Source organism: Citrus clementina, unplaced genomic scaffold (assembly GCF_000493195.1).
Source record: "Citrus clementina cultivar Clemenules unplaced genomic scaffold, Citrus_clementina_v1.0 scaffold_7, whole genome shotgun sequence".
Lineage (NCBI taxonomy): Eukaryota > Viridiplantae > Streptophyta > Magnoliopsida > Sapindales > Rutaceae > Citrus > Citrus x clementina.
Genome location: NW_006262075.1, coordinates 12,007,218 through 12,023,328, shown reverse-complemented (window position 1 = coordinate 12,023,328; position 16,111 = coordinate 12,007,218). Strand labels below are relative to the sequence as shown.

Sequence of the window (16,111 nt, the reverse complement as noted above, 5' to 3'; positions counted from 1 at the left end):
GTTGTGAATACGACTTTTGAGGTAGTATTTTGTGGTCCAGGAAGTGGAACGCCCACTTTTGTTAAATCAACCCGCTCCCATATATCATCTAACAACAATACAATTCTCTTCCCTCTTAGACTCCGGAAGATGTCGAGAGCTTTCTCCTCTGCACTTCTACTCTTCCATGAATCACCAACCAAACCTATCTTTTTCCCAATATCTTCTTGAAGTTTTTCAAGTCGCAGGTCTTTTGAAACTACTACCCAAATCACACAATCAAAGTTGGTTGGACTCTCGAGAAATTTATTGTTGATATGGGTCAATAGTGTGGTTTTACCAACACCGCCCATACCGTATAGGCCAATGATTCCCGCTGATTCTTCCACAAGACACGTCCAGACTTGTTCAAGTTGTGATTGCAAGCCTACTACTTTTCGCTCGGTAGGTCTTTCATCTGCTACAGGCTCTGGAGCTCTCTCAGGCACCACCTCAGTAGCCACCGCCTCAAAAACTCCTTCGGCGATTAAAGTCTCCACATCTCGTAGCTTTCTAGCCACTTGTTTTCCGAATTTGTAGCTTGACCTGCAGTTCTTGGAACAGTAGCCTCCAACACATAATTTGCCAATTTCTTCAGAGCCGTCTGTGATAAGTTCATCGGCTCCAGTTTTAACAGCATCCACACTCGAAACCCACACTTGCACTCCGTCCAGCCTTCTCATTTATTGCCGTTCAGCATTGACAACCCTAATCATCACATCGTTCTTTGCTGCGATTAGTCTTCCCAGTTCAGTGTCCAAGGCATCAAGATTATCTTGGAGGTTACGTATGTATGCTGCTTTTCCAAGAAAGCAATCCAAGCAACGATTGAAAAAAGCACCATCGCATGTGATCTGAAAAAAGCTACACATCTTTGGAATTTTGTTAAGAAAGAAAATTGGTTGAGTTTGATAAACTGGAGCTGCTGTAATTGCCTGTGGAAGAGAAATTTTAGTAATGACCTCTGTCCACCGTGGTTCACATATACCCTAAATATTTAGAGAATTGATCATGTAAGTTTTTAATTTTTTAATAAAGATGTTAAGATTTTTTTATCATCATATTTTTTGAATAGTAATTAAAAATAATTTGAAATTTTTTAATAAATAGAAAATAATATATATAATTTAATCTATCTAATAGATTAGTAATATTAATTTTTTTAATATTTGAAGTAATTTCAAAAATATAATTATTAATTTATCATAAATAAATCTTTAGGTTAAATGGTATTTTAAATTAATAAAATATGAATATCTCACATATTTTATTAAAATTATTTTATATAATACTTAAAATACTCTAAATTTTCTATATATTCATTTTAATAGTATGTTTTTATTTATTATAAAATTTACTTTAATATAATAAAATATATCTAATGGATCATAAAATAATAAAAATTATTTTAAATATTGATATTATTTTAAAATAAATATTATTTATATTTCTGCAAGATCTTCTCTACACTTTCTAACTCTTTTGCTATTGTTATATTCTTATTTATGCCATAATATATCTTAAATTTAAGGAGTTTAGATAAACATAAAAATTAGTGCACACTGCAATATAATAGTCCCCTAATTTAATCCCAAATTAAATTAGCGACATTAGCCGCGGCTCCACATTTGAAAAGTATGCTCTTTAATTATTAAGAGCATGAAAGGGAATGCAGAAAAAAAAAAAAACAATTATTAAGGATTGTAGGGGCCACCAGCTTGTGAATATCGGTACAATTATTGAGGATTGTAGGGGCCACCAATTTATAAATATCTGAACAATTTAAAAAAGACTATACAATTTGTAGTTTAATAAAAGACCCTAATTGTCTCGACAACTCTATATTTGTGCTTAATAAAAGAGTCTACAGTCCTGTTATACGGTATTAAAAAAAAAATAAAAGAGCCTACCCCACTTATATTCAAAAGAATCCACTTTCATGTGTAATTTATCAACAAAAAAAAAAAATCCATTTTAATTTGTAGTTTTATAAAAGATTCCAGCTGGTTGTGTTTGTCACTTTTGTTTTTGTTTTTCTAGTTAGCATTAATTTGCAATAAAATAAAAGAAAGGCCCGTAACGTTAAAAGTAAAAACAATTAAGGCATTTTAAAATAATTTAATCTCTCTTATAAAAAATAATTTAATCTATCTAAAAGATTAATAATATTAAATTTTTTTAATATTTGAAATAACTTCAAATATGTAATTATTAATTTATCATATTTTTTAGGTAAAATGACATTTTAAATTAATAAAATATATATCACGCATTATATTAAAATTATTTTATATAATATTCTAAATATTCTAAATTTTTATATATTTATTATAAATCTACTTTAATATAATAAAATGTGTATGATAGATTGTAAAATATTAAAACATATTTTAAATATTGATATTATATTTATTTTAGGAATATATTTTTATTTATTATAAAATATTAGATTCAAAATCTTTAAGTTAATTAGGACAAAATGTATTATGATCAAAAGAGAATTTTGAAGTCTTTTCCCTTAACCTTAGGCGTAGTTTTTATTTTTCTATGTATGAAATATTACTTTAGCACTAATGGTGCATTTATTAAATAGAAATCGGAATAGACTGGAATCAAAGTGAGTTAAAATGGGAAAGGAGAATAGGAATCATAATAATTTGTTTACTTAAGCTGTAATAATCAGAACCAAAATGAGTTAGATTATTACAAATTACTAAAAAGACATTAATTAATTATTGTCATAATTATTAATTTGTATTTTAATTATTGTGATTATTTTTATTCAAAAAATTGTATTACTAATAATTATTGTTAATCTTAATAATAATAATATCAACATTAATATATTAATTAATTAATTAATTAATTAATTAATTAATTAATAATAATAATAATAATAATAATAATAATAATAAAAATAATAATAATAATTGTCATCATCATTGGAGATATCATTATTGGCGACAATTGCTGCTGTTGGATTGCGAACAGTGAAGATGAAGTTAGCGTTGTCAATAATTTTGATTCACCAATCCAAAAAATAAACACACTATGAATGTCTAAGGATTTGTTTGAGATTGAGGTGCTGTGACTTTTAAGCTACAACTGTTGTGGAAAAAAAGTTATAACTATAAAAAAAAATTAATAATATATAGCAAATATAAATTTTTAAAAAATATTAAAGATGTAATATATTTTCTATGATACATGTGAAAAATCATATCAACATAACTTTCAATCTGCAGCAACTAGTATTTACTAAACACTTCAGTGTTGTAACTTAAAATCTATGGCTGCCCAATCTCAATTCCAAACGCACTCTAAATCATTTAATCATTTTTTTCCTACTAAAATCAATTTGTATAGAGATTCCATTAATAATTAATATTCTTTATCTTTTTTTCTTCGTTATAATAATCATCATCTATGTTTCTAACTGTAAAAGAAATCATTCATCTCACTCTTTTCCTACTAAAATCAATTTGTATAGAGATTTCGTTAATCATTAATATTCTTTATCCTTTTTTTCATCCTTATACTAATCATCATCTCTATTTTAAAAGAAAACAATTTCTAAAGGTGTATGTTTCTTTCTTTTTGTGCAATAATTCTAATAATATAGAAGTGCAAAATATTTGACTTAAAAAATTTCTAACAAATGCAAATATAATTGTAGGTTAATAATATTTAAATATTTTTAAATGTAAATAATATAGTTATACTTATTGTAAAGATTTTAAAAAATCTTAAAGTTAAATAAATTTTATATTAATAAAAAAACTCACGTATTGATATATTAAAATTATTTTACATTCAAAATTCTTTAAATTTTTGTGAATTTATTTTAATATTATATTCTTATTTTATAGAAAATTTATATTAATTTAATAAAATATGTCTAATAGATTGTAAAACATAACTATTTTTTTGGATTGAAAGTATTTAAAATGTGTATATTATCACATATATTTTAATATTATATTTTTATTTATCATAAAATATTTGAGTCTTTGTTTTTTGTTAATAGAATTAAAGGATATTATTTGAATCTCAGTCGCTTATTGAAATCTTAAAAATCTACATGACCGTTTTTTCAAATCTTGAGATATAGCTATCATTTTCTCTTGAATTTAAGTTTCGTTGTATCCTTATTCAAGTCGTGTATTTGTGCTTTCTCTTCATTTATTTTGCACTTTTGACAGTTAGGCAGAATTTGGTGTGGCAAGTCTTGCACCAACACTAACCTATACTTTTAATTAAGAATTGTGTTAGCGAGATTTAATAAAAAATTTACATCTAGTCGGAAATAATAACAATAATTTTGACCAAAGTTTCAAGGGCCACTACTCATGCTAATATTTTAGGTGAAACTTATTCGAATGCAAAATTATAGACAACACAACTAAATACATACTAGGTGAAATTCTACTAAGGAGAAAATATTACAACATCAAGTTCATTTCAATTTACAATAATCTTTTACAACAAACAAGTGGAAAAATCATTAAAATCACATTGATAGACACATATGAACTAATGCACTCAAATATCTTCCAACAACACATCCATTCATTGGATACATAATCAAATAGAGCTCTATCAGCTATCAGGAATATCCTTTGCTCTTTCATAACATTCTTCACAAGGCTTGACTTCTCCAACTAACACATAGTGACAAAACAAATATCCTACAACTATCAATCCAAAGCATGTACTTTTTTAAAACTGACAAGTTTGCCCTCCAAAGGGACATATTGCTTTTTTTTTTTTGTGGAATATCTTTTGCTTGCATCTCTTCTAAATTAATCAATATCTCTATTTTCAGGATGTATTTGGTTGGAAGGAGAGGGTGGAGGAAAGGAAAGTAATTTAAATTCTTTTTTTTTATTTCCGTTGTTTGGTTTGACATAACTTATAAGAATTTAATTTCTATTGGAATTTAATATCCATTACAATATAGAATTTGAATTCCACACTAAGAAGTGAAGAATTCAAATTCCCTTTGTGTTGGAAACTAAATCTTCCAAAAATAACCCTTCAACTTTTTAACTTATTTAATGTAATCACATAATTATTATTTATAAATTTATTTTATCAATTCAACATCATAGATAATTTTAAATTAATTAAATTTAAATAATGATTTAAAAAGTTTAATAAAATAAATTTATTTAATCTACAAATATAAAATATTAATTTTAACAGTAGCCGGATAGTGCCGCCGCCGCCGCCGATGTCATTGGCGCGTGTTACTCACCGCCACTACCATTCGACTTGCCGACCAACGATCAACATTACTATGTCGTTATTGAGATCAAAAAATGGTTGTATGTTGTTCAAATCCAATTAAAAAATTTTAGAAACTTTTTAACTTCCACAGATCCCGCTGATCGGCGGCGATTTGGCGGTTAATAGTGGCTATGGATGGTTGAAATGGAAGTGGCAGCGTTGATGGACAAAGCCAAGGCGACGGCATGACCAGAAAAAGGCGAAACTCACCGATTTGAGGCAACGATTTCCACGACTTTTCGCGGTTCAATCGGCAGCTTTTTAGCAGTGTTCCTACAGCAGTGATGGCTAGGGAATGATGGCCGGTTCTTGATGTTCTGATAAGTACCTTCCATTGCCGGCGATGTGGCCGGAATCAGAAACCGCTTTCTACCATTTACTTTTTTTAAATTATACACATGATAAATATTGAAAGCTTAATACTTATTAAGGTTAAAATTGTCTAAATAAAAAATTGGAGATTTCCTTTCTTTGTATATTTATGTGACAAACCAAACATTAGAAAAAAAGTTCACTCTCCTCTCCTCTCCTCTCCTTTTCTCTCTTTTCCTCTCCATTCCACTCTTTTTCTCTCCTCCATTTTCTTCAAATCAAACATCACCTCAGAGTTTTACTTCGACTCTAACATATTTTTCACTTCTAAAATTTTTTTGTTACATATTTTGATCATCTTGTTATACTCTCATCTCTTCCATGATTTGTCTTAAATATTCAGGAGCTTAAAGAAAAGTAATTCACATGCATGTGTAAAAGAGAAAAAATAATAAAATTATAACCAAAAAAATTAGAGTGTTGAAGGGTAAAGTATATGAGATGACCAATTTCACATAAAATAAAAATTAGGGAAACTTGCTTTGTCCTTTTTCGGTCTTTCACACGAAAAAAAAAATGAAATATTATTCTCTCATAAAATAGCAATCTTTAAAATACTTTAAATAATTATAAACATCAATTTATTCTATTTTTATTAAAAAGATAATAAAAAATCACCAACATAACTTATTTTTCTTTTATCTTTTAAATAAAATTAAAATAGATTTGAAGTTTATAATGATTTAAGAGATATTTTTAATATTATTATTTCGGAATAGAGATTATCTGAATTTTACCAATACTAAAAGCGGTGAGCCACTTGTCTTCAATAATTCAAAAAGATCAATGGACATAGAATGAATGAACGAAGAAATGAGTGGTGATGGCACCGATCATCGTCATCAACAACGAGAGAATATGATTCCTGACAAAATAGACTATGTATTCAAGGTAGTGGTGATCGGTGACTCGGCCGTGGGCAAGTCTCAGATTCTTTCGAGATTCACCAAGAATGAGTTTTGCTTTGAATCGAAATAAACCATTGGCGTCGAGTTCCAAACCAGAACTGTCACCATCAACCTCTAGATCATCAAAGCCCAGATCTGGGACACTGCCGGCCAAGAAAGGTTTGTCTTTCCGTATCACGAAATAGGGTCCAAAGCTGAATGAAAGTTATTTAACCATTAAGTAGGGTTTCATAGTATCTTCTTTGAGATCGAGGCCCTTGCTTGATCTTCTGCTCAAGTTTCGTTGTTGAGTGTTCAAAATTCATTTTTTGTTTACTAAGAAAATGGCCATAATGTTCGATCACCATCAATGGGGAGTTGCATTTGGCATCTTAGGTAAAACATATAACATGTCTGCTTACCTTCGCCTTCCATTTTTGTTCATTTTGGTCCTTTTTGGTTCCCCCTTTTTTTTTGCCTTTCAGAAAAAGGAAAGCGACCATATTTCTGAGTCATATGAATTCTCGTTTTCATTACTCAAACATCTAGTTTTGGCATGGTTTATATATATTTTGCAATATTCCACTCAATTAATTTTAAGTGTCTGTGGTCAGAATGATGACTGACCTTCCTCATAAAAAGATATGATTAATCTTTTATTTTGTATATATTTTTTAGTTAAAATTCAGTTCAACCATAATACATTTTTCAATAATTTAAAGTAGGACTTAAAATATGTTTAATTTAACTTAATTACTGGCATTCAAAACCTTGTGACATAGAGGGTTGGGAATCAATACAGCAAACGAAAATTAAGAATACATGGATTTATGGCGTTGAGCATTTAGAAAATTAAAGCAAAAGCAAAGGAAAAAAAATGACAATTTAAAAAGGTGTTTTACATCACACCATTTGCACCGGGCACTTTGTTTCGATGAAACGACGTGACGAGTGACTTGGGCATGAAAAACCCACAGTCAATTCAACCATTTGAAGTCCTTTACTAGTAATTTGTCCACCAAATTATTCTCAGTCAATTCAAAAATGCATGCTGTTTAAGCCTTTGATATAAAAAGTCAACTACGGTAGCTAAGTCAAAGATTAAAACAGTAGAATTAATGAATGGAAATTCTGAAATAAATGTACAAGTCAACAAGAAATTAGAAAAGATTTCCACACTACATGAGAATAATTTTCTATTTATTTTTATCCTTAAAAAATGATTTTAACTAATACAATCAAATGCTGTAAAAAAAAAAATAAATCGCTTTAATCATCTAACAATTGTTTTTATACTAACGCAAATACATATTGTAAATTTGTATGTCTGCATTTTCTTCAAAATTTGCAGGAGACAAGACAAATGAAACTAAATTCACAATAATTACCACAGAATGCATAATTGAAAAATTGATTCACATCATTCTCAAATAGAACAAGTAATACTTTGTGACTGTCTCGACAAGAAAAAAAATTAATAAACAAAAAACTGGCTCACTTTGTCAAGCAACTGTAAGCATGCAGTAACACCAGCCAGCAATAGAAACTGATGATGCAGATTCAATTATACAGATGACTTTGCACTCCTTTAGCTGAAGAGAAAGGGGGCAATTTCGTACTTTTAGCAATTAGAAATAACATTTGAGTCCCAAATTTTTAGAGGGACGACGCAAATAAAATTGTATATAATTATTTTTCAAACAGGTACCTGATGACGGGAAAAGATAGTAACTTAGATTGGCAGGTTGTGTTTATTCCGTATTATGTCAAAATTGAACTAATTATTTTACAAATAATTATTTTACAAATATCATAAGCACATGGGTATTGGAACCAAAAGAACATTGCTCTTAGATGGTGCTGAAGAAGTTCAAAAGATTAGACTGTTTCGAACTCTTATCATTGATGCCGAGGGAAATGGTAATGTAGATGCCAATGGAGTATTTGGAAATGATGTTAATAGCTCAAATCAATTGATATTACATGCTTGACAGAAAGATATGATGCAACGCTGGTTTCGTTCATTGGGGTGAATCATCATGGACAGTCAGTGCTGTTGGGCTGTGGTTTACTTGCCAGTGAGACTATAGAATCATATACATGGAACGAAATGGCATTTTTATGGAAACCCTAAAAGCTCCCGATAGTTTTTGGTGATTATAGCAAGATCTTTGCAGCATGGGATGGCTTTTATTTATGTGAAATATTTTTATAATAATTTACAACTCTTTCTTTTGAGTGTTTTCTTAAAATTTAACTAAAGTCCTCTCTGTAATAAAGTTGGTGTTTGGTGCACTACTTTTTAGTACTTTTTGACAAAAATTTTACAAAGTAAATTAAAGTCAAATTGTAAGAAGCATAAACGTTGGTGCACTAGAACACAAGTTTTACGTCTTCATTGAAACATAAAGAGACTGAGAAATGGAATTACTCTCAACACAATTCATCCATAAGGTAAAAACTTACTGATTCAAAAAATTTTAGGCAGGAGAAATATTTTGTAGGAAACAAATAGAATGAACAGAACAATAGTAAATTTATTTCGTTTTCGACATAATCTATTTAATTTATTCCCATTCTTACCTTTGGCAGCAAGTCTATGTAATTACTAGTGGTAAGATACAATCTGAGTCAAAATTGAAGATGAGATATTGGAGAAAACCAAATAGAGACGACCGATGATTGAACAACTTAAAACCAAGTAGCAACTACTGATGATTGAACAACTTCAATCTATTTCCCTTCCTCCAGTTCTCACCTTAAGTTGCAACTATTTATCACAAAAGTTTCGTTACCATTGTGAGTACGGGCAGACAGAACACCAACATAAGCTACCTCATCTGGTTTGATCGAAGCCCTGAGCATTTGGGAAAACATATCAAGAGCTTTATCACCATTTCCACTGATGGCAAGGCCAACAATCATGGTCGTCCATGTGAATTTGACCTTTCAAAGCATCTTCCTGAATACCTTTTGAGCTTTCTCAACATCTCCGCATTTACAGTACATTTACAGTACATGTCTATCAAAGCATTCCCCGCAAATATATCATTCTTGACTTTGTTTTTGTCAATATAAGTCTTTATCCATTCTCCCAGTTCTAGTGCCCCCAGATTCGCACGAGCTGTAAGAATGCTAACAATGGTAAACTCGTCTCCCATTATATTTGAAGTTTGTATCTCCTGAAAAAGTGTCAAAGCCTCTCTGAACCTATTCACTCGAAGGTACCCATCAATCATGGTAGTCCATAAGACATAATCTCGTTCTGGCATCTGATCAAAACACTGTCGAGCTATATCGACTTGTTCTCTATTTATATATCCCGAAACAATGGCAGTATAAGAAATTACATCTTTATTCTTCATGGTCCCAAAAATCTCAAGAGTAAAACCCATTTCTCCATGAGAGGAGTTCCTTATGCTTCAGCAGTTGGCAGTTTATTGTACGCCATAATTTGTACAAGACCAAATATTGCCTATACAGTTAGTGTAGTCAGTGGTTTCTCTTCAACCTCGGTAAAGAGCACTGGACAACAGTGAAAAATTCTCAGATATCTTAGATGCATTTCCAGAGCATGTTTATATTTTGGTGGTGACAAACCTGTGTTACAAGTGTGTAGATATGGCAGGAGCTGTTGATTCCGAAAAATTCCTACTAGGATGTTTGCTCACTTTTGCAGGGGGAACAGTCTCATCGCAATCTAAACTTTAGTAATAAGTTGCCTTTTCTACCACTAAAGCAAATGATATTACAATTATTGAAGGTTGCAAAAAAATATTGTGGACGAAGAATTTCCTACAAGAGCTGGGTGTAAAACAAGACAGCTATGTTATGTACTACGATAGTCAGAGTGCTGTTATACTATTCGAAATCTAAGCATATTGATGTAAGGTATCATTAGATACGAGACGTGCTTGAGAAGGAATAATTACAGCTTGAGAAGGAACAGTTACAGCTTGAGAAGATTTACACAACGAAGAATGGATTATGTATGATGACAAAGTCATTATTCAAGGAGAAGCTGAAAAGCTATATGCAAATAGCGGGCTTGCGGTGCCCCCCACATGATTTAAAGGGGGAGATTTGTTGTATTCATCTCATTTGAGGGCCCAAAACACTATGTAAGGATTGTTTGGTGTGCAATTATCACTAAGTTGCAGACTTAAATGAAATTTACCATTAAAAGTAGCTTTTTGAATGCTATAAAGAATAAAAGCAAGTGATGGCTAACATTAAGAAAAGAAGAAGAAAAGAACGAGATAGAGAGAGAGAGAGAGAAAAACATAATGGTGATTCCTTTGGTTTTGGGGCAAGGGTTTCCATTTTTGGTCGGACAATCGAAAAAGTGAATTTAACTATTTTTCTCAAATTTAGAAGATAAATTGATAGCATCACCTTATACACATCCTACTAATCTTAATTTTTGTTTTATCCTCTTGTTGACTATTATTTTAGATACATACTTATTAGAGACTGTTATTTTAGATATCTACTTATTAGAGAGACAAATATTAGGCTGTATTGTAAGTCAAGATTATTGAGATTCTTGATGTTGTTAATCTCTAGTGTTATATAGGAAAGAATTTGTGCTATAATCCCATTAATATAGTAGAAGATTATATCAAACTAAGATGCTGTGGTTTTTTCCATTTTCGGTGTTTCACATAAAAATCTGTGCCTCTTGTAATTTGTTTACTGTTTTAGATTGTGTTGATTTATTTTTTACTTATTTATTTATGGTACATATCATGTTTTAATCACACAAAGAGAAAAAGTGTTTTGTTTTCACTTAATTTATAGTTGTTTGTGTAAGCTCATTCTCGACAATCAGAATCTCATTTCCATTATTAACAAAATTACCTTCATTCTAAATTCTAAAATCCAATTTTACCCTGATTAATTAATGAAAATATAAAAGAAAAATAAAATTAAAATCCTGAAAATGAAATTGGACAACACCTAAAATCGAACCAGCAGCACCCATACCAAAGTCGAACTGCTGACAACTGGCCATGGACCTCGCATCAAGCAACAGCACCTGCCGTTATTAGTGCAATAAACTAGTAGCTCCCCGAATCGCAGCCACAACATCTCCCATCGCTAGCACACCGAAACAACTTCTTCCTAAATTGAAATAGCAACACCTGACATTGTCAGAAATAATAGCCGTTGAAGCGTCGCAAGTCAATCTCACATGAAAGCAGCAGCCGATAGGTAGCCACTACAAAAATGATGATGATGATGATGATTTTTTTTTTGAAATGATGATGATAATGCTTCTTTGGCAAAAAAATGATGATGATTATTATTCTTATTATTATTGTTATTTTTTGGCATAATAAATAATTATTGTTGTTGTCATGTTTATTATTATTAATTTTATCATTATTATTATTGAAATAAAGTAATTATTGTTATTAACAATAATTTTTTTGAATAATAATAATGTAACAAACAATAATGAGAATATTATCATCATTATTATTTTTTTTTAATGATATGAAAAATATTATAATAAATATTAAATAATAATAATAATTAGAATAACAGACCAAGGATATTTTAGTAATTTAAAATAATTCATTTCGATTCGAGTACAACATAAACACATCAACAGTAATACAACTCATTTCGATTTCAGTCTATTCTGATTACTGATAAGTAAATGAACCATAATTGTTTTTCTACCAATTATTTTATTTTATGTTAAATTATAAATTTAGATTATTTTTTTATTTATAAAACCGTTAGAGATAATATTGACACACCAATACAATAATAAGAACATTTGAACATGCCAATATGGTTGCAGTACATTATTTCTAAATGCCAATATAGTTGTTGCCAGTCAACTTAAGACTACTTGTAGAAGTTACTAGCTTCAGTACCCAAAGCGTCAACCCTACAACCAGCATAGTGAGTGTTATAAAAAGTTTTTTTTTTTTTTTTAAGAATAATTTATTTATTTATTTTTAAATGATTTTATTTATTCAGATAATTGATTAATACTGAAAAATTTATATTTAATAAAAATAAAAATTATTATTTTTCATTTATTGATTGATATGCTCATAATTTATTTATTTTTAATTTTTTATCTTAATTTTCTGTTAAATTATATTTTGATATGTTAATTTTTATTTTTTTATTATTATAAGTATATTTTAATAATAAAGAGAAAATAAAATAAACTCGACAGTAGAAGACATTAGGAAAAGAAATGTGGGCGGCCGAATTAATTAATTAATAGAAAGGACAGCGGCTACTTGCATTAATTTAAAAAAGGAAAAAAAGATAAAGTTTGGAATTACGAGTGAGGCGGCGGCTTCCATTATAATGGAGAGCACTTGAATATATGCTAATCAGTAATTAAAATATGGTGAAATCAGAATTTGAGAATTACCGTGTGAAAGTCAGGAAGCACCTGCCTGCCCAAAATTTTGTCATCGTCAGGAAGCACCTGCCTGTGGATGATCCTCCAGGAGAGAGAAAAAATATTTAGCATTAATGATAATAAATCTCAGCTATTAATTAACCATAAATCTGAAAGTTATTAACCGATGATGTAGTGGACTTTCCAATGTTTTAACAACCATGCGAAACCATTACGATTCTCTGCCAATTAATCAATAAAATAATAATTGTTATGACAACAGTAATTTAAACAAAATTACATTCTTTTTTCCCATTTTTTTAGAAAAAAAAGGAACGAAAACTACACATTTTTCAAATTTTATGTTATATTTTCCAACTTATGTGCCACACATGTAGCAGTATTAAACTTAAATTATAAAGAAAAAAATTTCAATATAACAATTAAGTTATAATTATTGGCGATCGCACGCATGCTTTCAAATTAAAGTAGTCGGCCATTAGTTGATGTGATTTTTTGACATTGAATGACAATTTTAAAATGACATGTCAAGCAAAAGGATAAGCACATTTGACAATATGCCAGATATTGTGAATTTATGAGGTACAAATTGATTGAAGCTCTATTTTGAGATAAAACACAAACAAATTTCAAATTATCCAAATATGGATTATGTTACGTAACATACACTAATGTTGGTGTTAAAAGGAAAAAAAAATGTTGAAAATAATAGTGTAAAAATAAAATCATCCAAAAAAAAGTGGGTTGAGATGTAATTGGTTAGGGTGACTAGAAAATTTTAATGACACAAGTGATAGAAATTAAACACATTAAGGATTTAATTTTTTTCTACCCTAAATATTAAAGTCAACTTCAGCTGAAATACAATGCAGTTTCTTAAATTTAACATTTATGCTTTCTTTATTATGTAAAGTATTAAATTTAATTGTGGATGCATTTTTCTAGAAGATCCTCTAGAAGAGACAAAAAAAGTAAAAATTATTTAGTATTAATGACAACTAATTTAACTATTGATTGCCCATAAATCTAAAAGTTATTAACGGATGATGCTGAGATTAGTGTATTTTCAAGTATGTTGATGTGTCATCCCCCATAAATCAATTACACGACAATTCATTCAAGAAATCAATTACTGTTTTAATTTAATTGCCAGGCTCAAGCCCAGGCTTTAAGACCAAACTTGGGCCTAGGTCCGATCAGGTCTCGGCGCCCTTCCGGCTATTGATTAGAGATCCCTTGAGCAAGAGTTCACTCTTTCGGTGGAGAATTATTAATACCCAAACGAAAATACTTGAACAAAGAAATTGGTTTTTGTTAGAACAGAAGAAATTGCAAAAGGTGGAATTGACCATAGAAAATCAAAACTTCAAAAAATTTATTGTCATTTGATTTTCGGTAAAGAGGGCTAATATACTTAATATTTTCCCTGTTTTAATTCTATTCATTCTAGGCGTGTGCATTTCAGTGAGATTATATCTTTTTACAGCAAGTTTATGCGAGCATTGGTTCAAGTCATATGTTCTTCTCGTTCGTCAATTGACAGGAAATTAAATCGCTAAGAAGATATAAATAAAGTATCAATTTGTATTAAAAAAAAAAAAAGTAATGGCAGTGCCGGCAAATTTATGAAGCATTAATTCCATTAATTCAACATTTAATTGTGATTAGCAGAAGACAAAAAGAGAGAGAGAGAGACTGAAATAAAAACAGTGAAGAAAACGTCAAGAATAAATTTCTTTTAAATTCTTCTTTTAAAAGACAAACGCACTCACCAGAAATCAAATTTTGCGACCACCGCTCAGGAATCAGGTTGGAAACAGGAACGAAAAGCAATTTGAGTGGCTTCATCCTCCCATTGAAGTCGGTTCCACCAGTCTTCTTCTCCACGAATTACAAATTTACGCTCTTTTGCACTGTTGGAATCGAGTGGAAGCTTTCTAAGCTGATCACATGCTCTTACCCCCATTTCTTTGAGATGAGTGAAAGGCAATGGCTTCCAGAAAATGCTCTTCAACTCCGGCAAATATGATAGATCAAGACTTTTGAGATTTTCAAAAGGGCTTATATGTCCCATCATCTCAGGATTCTCAGCAATTTTTCCGACGCTGATTATTTCTTCCATAGCACGGCATTTGAATAGCGAAAGAGACTTGAGGTTTGGAGCAAAAGCGAGGAATGTCGAATCTTTCAATTTATGGCAACTATATATCGTAACAAGGTGAAGGCTGTGGAAAACAAAAGGTTCCCGCCTTTTTCGTACTATCTCCGTATAATCAATCTTCAATTCTTCCAACTCAATTCCATTATCAATCCATAATTCATTGAGGTGGTTTAGGTCTGTGAAAGCCGTAGCATCAATAATCGACTTTTTATCTCCGGTCAAATAGAGGTAAAGAGATCGAATACAACTTTTTAACTTATTTGAGCTCAAAAGAATTTGGAGAGCATGATAACTTCCCAAGGTCAACTCCAATACCTCTAAATATTTCAAACCGAGCAATTCCTGTATCAAAACTTCACCCCCACCAAATAAAACGCTGTCTTCTGGTGCTTCATAAAAAATGAACCCGCCAGTACCCAACATTCTCAACACACGTAACCTTGAAAATTTTGATATTAGTCCCCGTGGAATTCTAATTAACGCACCTGTCCACCTCAAATTCAAACATTTCAGATTTACCAGCAACTTTAACTCTTCGGGTAACTCTCTTATGGTGGTATGTGAAATATCAAGAAGTTCTAGTGATGAACCCAACTCTGACATCCCAACAGGTAATTGAAAACCTTCGAATTGCCCACAGCGTGACATCTTCAAAACTTTGAGAGAAGGCATAAATTGAAAGAAGCCATCCGTGATCATCCTGAAATTCCTATTAGAGGCAAGAAATAGAGTATGGAGATGAGGGCATGCGGGAATCTCTGACACAGTTTCAATTTGGTTTTGCATCAATGACAATCTTCTCACATTTTCCCATTCTTTAACACCCGGTGCCTCTTCTAATCGAGCACCTGCACAAACCAAAAAGTTTCTCTTCTCCTTCTCAATTTCACAAGCTATCCATAAAGCCATATCACGAACAACGTCATGCATTTTTACTTTATCATCTTCCATCTCTTCTAGCAAACATGCACGAACAAGAGTGCCCACAAT

General features: G+C 30.5%; 2 protein-coding genes and 1 pseudogene across 2 annotated transcripts; all 3 read right to left on the bottom strand.

The window, feature by feature from the left end:
- Window positions 1–983, bottom strand: part of LOC18036093 — a 3,234-nt pseudogene extending 2,251 nt beyond the window's left edge.
- A 5,479-nt stretch (window positions 984–6,462) lies between these two features.
- On the bottom strand, window positions 6,463–9,961 carry LOC112096912 (putative pentatricopeptide repeat-containing protein At3g15930). Its single transcript, XM_024181137.1, has 3 exons — window positions 9,537–9,961; window positions 9,325–9,423; window positions 6,463–6,781 (listed from the first exon to the last, which is right to left on the bottom strand). The coding sequence occupies exons 1-3, from the start codon at window positions 9,959–9,961 to the stop codon at window positions 6,463–6,465; spliced, it is 843 nt and encodes a 280-aa protein (XP_024036905.1).
- Window positions 9,962–14,726: 4,765 nt separating this feature from the next.
- LOC18035872 (disease resistance protein SUMM2) lies at window positions 14,727–16,072 on the bottom strand. The gene has a single exon (XM_006427292.2). The coding sequence runs from the start codon at window positions 16,070–16,072 to the stop codon at window positions 14,759–14,761; it is 1,314 nt and encodes a 437-aa protein (XP_006427355.1). The 3' UTR covers window positions 14,727–14,758.
- Window positions 16,073–16,111: the final 39 nt, after the last annotated feature.

Bases quoted from the DNA above. Each gene is read 5' to 3' on its own strand.
- LOC18035872 (XM_006427292.2), bottom strand. From the start codon at position 16,072: ATGGAAGATGATAAAGTAAAAATGCATGACGTTGTTCGTGATATGGCT.
- LOC112096912 (XM_024181137.1), bottom strand. From the start codon at position 9,961: ATGGGTTTTACTCTTGAGATTTTTGGGACCATGAAGAATAAAGATGTA. The intron at 9,424-9,536 runs GTATTCAGGAAG...CCAAATGCTCAG, and splicing joins ATGTTGAGAAAGCTCAAAAG to GGCTTCGATCAAACCAGATG. The intron at 6,782-9,324 runs GTGAGAACTGGA...ACTTTCATTCAG, and splicing joins ATAAATAGTTGCAACTTAAG to CTTTGGACCCTATTTCGTGA.